The 6,822-nt window shown below is 36.1% G+C and overlaps 1 protein-coding gene across 2 annotated transcripts in view; it reads right to left on the bottom strand.

The window, feature by feature from the left end:
• The window catches only part of def8 (differentially expressed in FDCP 8 homolog), an 11,673-nt gene extending 6,220 nt beyond the window's left edge, over nt 1–5,453 (bottom strand). Inside the window, exons 1-6 of one of the 2 annotated variants that reach the window (XM_017405106.3) lie at nt 5,312–5,453; nt 4,235–4,360; nt 2,006–2,100; nt 1,766–1,915; nt 1,149–1,290; nt 251–415 (exon numbers count right to left, since the gene is read on the bottom strand). In XM_017405106.3, the coding sequence (XP_017260595.1) occupies nt 251–415; nt 1,149–1,290; nt 1,766–1,915; nt 2,006–2,100; nt 4,235–4,346 (664 nt within the window). In that variant the 5' untranslated portion in view covers nt 4,347–4,360; nt 5,312–5,453. Of the gene's footprint in view, nt 1–250; nt 416–1,148; nt 1,291–1,765; nt 1,916–2,005; nt 2,101–2,941; nt 3,012–4,234; nt 4,361–5,311 lie in introns of those variants that run through there. The other variant, XM_037980017.1, reaches the window with a different exon arrangement.
• Between the last annotated feature and the right edge of the window lie 1,369 nt (nt 5,454–6,822).

Raw genomic sequence — 6,822 nt, 5'->3', positions numbered from 1 at the left:
GTTTGTATGTAATGTATGAATATAATATACAAGTTTCACTTTTTAAATGGAATTACTGAAATCAATCTACTTTTTCATGATATTCTAATTTTATGACCAGCACCTGTAGCTGTGAGAAGCTGCTGTTAGGCAGATAAGAGTAACTTATACATCCTCTAACATATTTTAATTTCCAAAACTTGTAGTTCTAAGACCCGTCTAACTCTAAAGCAAAACTCAAAGCTACCGAACATTGTGAATTTGTACTCACTCAGTGAGACGGGTGAGCGGCACTCTGCACAACGGTAGTCCTGACGATCTAGTCCTATTTCTGGGCAGATGCTGAGTTCATACTCCGACTGGTGGCTCACCTTTGACCTGACGCAGGGCTTCGTGATCAGGTTCATACACTTACTATGGCAACGATAATAGCATCCTGAAAAACAAAGGCATAATGACTCGGCCATGACAGGAGCTGAGTTTAAACGAATCAAACTTTTGTGTGTTAGCAGTCGGTTAAAGCGACAATCCCAGTCTTTCACTGGTTCAGTTCGACTGTGTGTGAGTGTGTGTGTGAATAAGGATGAAAGCTGATTCAGAATAACTCACAGGTTTTTAATAATACAAAAAGAAAACTGGGTTTTTCATTCCTGACAAAAAGGCAACTATATACTCTGTCTGATTTGCCATTAAAGTGCCTATTAGCACGTTTTCTTTAACAAACTGAGGTTTTCTATACCTCTTCCTCTTCTGCAGAGCCGGACACTGCTTTCTGACACTCAGTTTTATTTCCTCATTCATTCTGTTGGTGTTACATCTAAAAACTGTTTAAATATCAAATGCTATTAATTCACAACTCAAAGACTTTAATTAAAATCATCATCAATATAAATTTCGCAGCAAGAAGGTTGCTGGTTCACTTTCCGGTTGAGGCTCTTCTGTGTGGAGATTACATGTTCTCCCTGTACATGTATGTTTTGTTTTGTTTTTTCAGCAAAAACATGCATGCTAGGTTAACTGATAACTCTAAATCGCCCAAATGAGATCTCAGATTAGGTGCTTTGTTGTGAGGATGTTTCAACAATCAGGCATAAGTCGTTCTAATCAACTCATGATGGTGTCTTTTGCTGTTTTGGTACTTTCAAATCTCTGTGGTGCAAATGTCTTACCTGTGCAGGTATACCAGGTCTGGATTAGACCCCAAATGATGGTACTACACTTGTCACACGTCTGTTTCACGCTCTTGCTCTTCTCCTTTGAAAAGCGGTGCTCCAGTATCATCCGCAGGTTAGGCTCATCTTCCTCTGGGTCCTTTGAAAAGAAAAGTGTCAAATAAAACTCAGCCTTGCATTATACATCAAAATGCTTCATGTAAAATGTTTATCAAAGACGTTGTGGAGGACATGACTCCAGCTATGTAACTGGGTACCATAATGCAATTATTTCATTCAAAAAGGGTCCAAAAGTGCAGCAACTACAGCTAATTAAAGTCCAAATTTGAGCTGAAGCTGAATATTTAACCCATTTGGTATTAAAAACGATTATAAATCTTATTTTTCATGAAGCCTAAATATGACAGGATACATTTTTGGGGGGTACTTTAGCATATCCTAAAATAGAAGTGTAGTAAAAACCAAAGGTAGATTTCTGCATAGGTTTCATTTTTATTCAAATGCAAATACTTGTTTTTGCTTCACCTAAAGCAAATATTATTATCAGCACACCTCCACCTTCCCCCTTGAGACACCATAAACATGTTCAGCACATGCATTTACAGCTTCTTAACCTTTAGTTCCTGCAGTTTGAGGCGCAGATGGATCAGTTTCACCACAGTGTCCTTTTGTCTTTCCGAATGCTCTGGCAGCTCCAAGATTAGCTTCTTGCACTCCTCTATTGCGTGTTTGAGTTGTTCAATGTCTGATGCCACAAACGAACCCTGGAACAAACAAAGATTCCGTTTAAAAGCAACCACGTTCTGTTTCAGACGCAGAACAGCTGGATTTAGCGGAGAACGAGGACTACTTACCACAGGTCTGGAGAAATGGTCCTCAGCTAGGCCGAGATCCATGGTGCGATCTGAACTGTGGGTTCTGGTCCCAGAAAATAATTCAGGTCGTGCTTCTAAAAAAAGAAAAACCTGTCTTAAACGTCTCCCTCTAAGCAAATGCGGCTCGCAGTGGTCTGGCAATAGCACTCATTCTTTGTACTGTTTAAAAGCACATAACAGCAGCCGAAGACTGCAGCTATACTGAAAGTCTGGAGGAGGTGCAAAATAAACTCATAATTGTCTTGTGAGCTCTAGTAATGTGTAACCAAGCTAGTTACCAAAACATGTGGTTATGATCCCATATTAAATTTGAATCATCTGACTGCATGACCTTTGAAGTGGAAATCATCCTAAACTTTAAGGTTCTTTTCTTAATTATTTGATATCTGCGAGACCACAGAGAAACGGTTTGTCTTCTTCATACAGCAGGTAGGTAAACACCAACTTGTGCAGTTATTTTTGCTCAGAACTTTACAACATTCGTGTTTCTATATGACTGCACATAGGCTGTAGGGTTTGGTGGTTTGGCCCAGTGGCGCAAAGTGAAAACAAAAAACCTGTGGCGCTATCTTGAAGCGCTAAACTAAACTTGTTAATCTAGTTTCTGTTTAAATGTCCCGCAAGCACTAAAACAAAGATAGGATCTGTCTGGAGATGCATCTCCGAGTTTTGCCAAAACTTTTGCCTAAATTGATATTTTAATTTTAATAACAATTGTTACCTTTACAGCAATGATCAATCTCCAACTCTTTAGTTAATAAAACCTAATAGTTCATTTAGTTAATTAAGTAAAATTTAGCACTGAACAGAAAATCCTAAAACCAATAAATAAAGCAAAGTTTAAAACTGTTAGCAAGACTTTAAGAAACTCGCTTTTCACTGAACCTACAAAGTGCAGACAAATGTTTTTGTTACCTGAGTACACATCAGAACAAAACATGGTAATTCTCAGCGAAGAGCAGACGACAGACAAATCAGAACAGCAAACAAGTGTGTGTGTGTGAGTGTGTGTCTTGCTTGTAAAAAGGACTATAATCAAGCAGAAAAAGTCTTTGATTCCCAAATCCAAAAATAAAGGAAGTGTAACTAATATGCTGCTTACATTTTTTTTGCTTCTCATTTACTCTGGTTTAGTGACAGCATTTGCCACTTCCTGTTTCATAAGCTTAGAGTTAGTCACGACAGTCCATGGTTCTTATTTTGACGCTGTAGGGTCTGCTCAACATGATATATTTTTAACTTGAGTAAACAATTTTTCAAAGTACAATTTCAAAAGCAATGCCTGGAGGAACGAAATGAAAGAAGGAACAACTTTATATCTACAAATAAGTGACATTTTGAAAAAGCAGAAGCCCTGACATCTATAAACAACAGACTTTTTACTTTTTACACCAACAAATATGCAAAAAAGTTTGACTTTATTCTAAAATTATTACATTGCTTTTTACATTTGAGCTAAGTGTTTTTCCTTGTGAAAGTCTAAGGTTTCTTTTTCTTTTAAGAATTAAGGTTTAAAACTTAAACCTGTGACTCCTTAATATGTTTGAAACTTTACTTAACGGGCACAAATATAAAGTAATTTTGTTCTTATGTCCTAACTGACCAACTTTGATGCATTTAAATAATATCAACAAACCTACAATTTCGCAAATTATATATATTTTTTAAAGTTAGAAGAGAGACGCATTTGCCATTTCAATAAACGTTTCATTAGATCACCTTTCTTTTTAATCTGACATGTGGCCCATTTGGGAGGTTGAGAATACTAATTGTCACAAAGGTTTCCAAAGGGACTCCAACACGTCGCTCCAGTGATCAGAGTAAAATCATCTTGACATGCAGTGCCACCTGGGGGTTTGAAGGTTTATACACATCCAACGACTGTTTCTTGAGATTTAATTACTTAAATCTTCTCACAATAATAAGCACTGCACATGTATTCTTTGCTATTTTGCCTAAAGAAATAATACATTTTACTGATTAATGACTTTATGACGCGGTTTGGCACGAAGCGGTAAGCTTTAACCCAGTTCTTCGATGAACAACCCTCTGATAAACACAAGCACCCCCACCTGCCACCAGCTATGTTCATAATCTGATCGGTGAAAACACACTGACCACAGATTTTCTCTGTTGTTTGTCTGTAAGTACACATTTAAAAGATTTTTTATATATGTGGTAGTTGTGATTAACGATGGGGAGTTTTACCATGTTGCAGGGGTGTCTTGCCTTCTTGAGGAGGGTCATCATCTTCTTCTCCTCGGTCAAACGGGTTGAGGCGAGTTTGACGGAAAAGTGCAAGTTTCTCATCATACTCCATTTCACTGGCTACATCTAACAGGGACAAAACACATTCAAGTCACACAGACACGTTGTGGAAATTCACTTCTCTCGTTCTTCTGATATAAAGCTGGAAGAAATGCCCTCCCTGCCTTTTAGTGGAAGCTAGCAAGCTAATGCATCAGCTTGGTAATTGAATAATGGATCCAGACTCCATTTAAACTGTGCTACTCTTTAAGATCTAAGTGCTGTTTAACAACAATAAAACCCAAAAAGGTGGGTTTAATAAAAATTCATACATCTACATTTATCAAATGCAAAAAAAAAAAACCTTCATATGAGTCCAACACTACTCTGGAGATTAATTATACTTTTAAATGGGACAGCTAAGATTTAATACTGCGGAGAATGAGGTCAAAATAACACTGGTCAATTCTCTTTAAAAAGTAATAATCACTTTAACTCCACATGTCCCATAAGATATAAAACTGACAACAACACATGATTCAAATGTGGACTATATTCTTGATTATAAATTCAATAAAAAGTTATTAATGGTAGATTTATTGCAACATATGAAACTGTAAAAAAAAACATGAAACTTAATATCTATCTGTCAACATGTCACGTATTAATTTTAGCTTTTTCTTTTTCTAAACATAAATAGGAGGACAGGAGGTCAAGCGAGGAAATGCTGTAAAAAAAAATATGGTCAGCCTGAGAGATGCTAAGTGGAAACCTCATCACACCCATTATAAATAAACCAGTCTGTGTTCCTGATGAGGGCTGTAATCCTCTACAAACTGCGCCAACAGCAATTATACTAGGAACTGATGACTAAACTGAAGAACATCACAAACAGTAAGCTTCGGCTAAGCTACCAACTGTCAACAACTAGCTAATGTTGCTAGCAAGCTAACCAGCTGTAAAACAATGTAACGCCTGCGGTTTGGATGCTAATATTAACTAAGTTAAAAGCATATATCTGCTCGGAAGCTTACCCACCGTATAAACATCAGACTGTTAAGTTCATTTTGAAACAGACGAATATAGTTTTACATGTACAGCTGTTCGTGTTTTGGTCCTGTCATCAGCAACACAACAAGGCAAGAAAAAGTGTCAAGTCATCCTTTGTTTTTGAAAAAGAAGCTGCTTCCGGTTTGCGTTCAAAATAAAAGCTTTCCGTAGTTATTATTAATTCAAGCAGGGACCATACAAATGAGAAATCAAAGTTTTAGACAAAACTTGCACGTTTTTTTTTTACTTCATCGTATGTTTTGTGAGCTTGTTTTGCATCGTGTAGCATTACGTAATGTAAAACTAATGTTTTAAGCTTTTATTTTGAAAAGATGCTAACCAGCGCCTGGAGTTGGATCATCAGAAAACCTATGAACCTGCTATAATTAAAAAAAAAAAAAAAAACACATTAGTGATGGTCACTAAATATTTTGGACAATTCTTAACCCACAATAAGAATGGGTTACTAAAACCCGCCAAATTGAGCTTTTCAAATGAACTACTAAGCTTTGATTTGTGTCAACAACAAACTTCTACTGATGGCTAGCTTTAAATAGGCATTTTGTATTTGTATACGTTCTAAAATTGATTTGTTTTAAAATTTGTTTTAACTTTCTTTTTTAACTGTCTTCATTATATAAACCTGAATTTAAAAATGAATATTCCACCAAGAGGTCACTGCATGTGACAAGAAAAGCATCAATGTGAGTTACCAACAACTCAAAACGTTTTCAAAGAAAAAAAAAACACTAAGTGTGTGAATATCTTCATCAGAAGCTGACAGTGTTAGGATAGGAGTGTTCAAACATTTTCATATTTCCAGGAAATTCTGATCATGAGGAGGTCCTGCTGAAGCTTAGATTTAGAGATTAACACAGAGTAAAAATAAAGCGACCACACATCTGGTTGAAAAACAGCTCTTGTCACCAAATCACTGCAAAATTGCTTAATTAGCCTAAAATAGTTAAAGGAATTAAAGCTAAAGGCCTTTGACATTAACTGTTTGAATGAACTGTATGAGATGGACTGTGATTTCTTTTTTTTATTATTGATAAAATTGGTTTTAAATAATGTCTGTTTTTTTTTCCTGCTGTTTATTGGGTGAAAATTGTCACACTGCAACAAGAAAACATACCTTCTGGAGACAAAACAAGAAAGAAGGAGAGTGTTCAGACAGGTTTTCAGTTTATTTGTTTTTTTCAACCAAAGTTCCAGATGCTGAAAAAAGATAGCATTCATCTTCTTCTTAGCTAAATAATGAAAAAGCATAAAATCCAGCAAAACAACAACAATAACCACCAACTAAAACTACAGACGGTGAATGACGTTTGTTGCAATTTCATTGGAATTTTTCAAACTTTTTATTCCTATCTTTTCTTTTCTTTTTAAATTTGAGCATTAGGTGCAATCCAGGCAATGTTTTTTTAATGTTCCCCTTCAGTAGCTGAAAGTATTACAATGAGAAAAGCAAAGGTAACTGCGCTTCCAGGAAAAAAGAA

Source organism: Kryptolebias marmoratus, linkage group LG15 (genome assembly GCF_001649575.2).
Source record: "Kryptolebias marmoratus isolate JLee-2015 linkage group LG15, ASM164957v2, whole genome shotgun sequence".
In the NCBI taxonomy this organism is placed as follows: domain Eukaryota; kingdom Metazoa; phylum Chordata; class Actinopteri; order Cyprinodontiformes; family Rivulidae; genus Kryptolebias; species Kryptolebias marmoratus.
The sequence above is the reverse complement of the archived record's forward strand: the minus strand, read 5'-3'. Positions and strand labels throughout refer to the sequence as shown.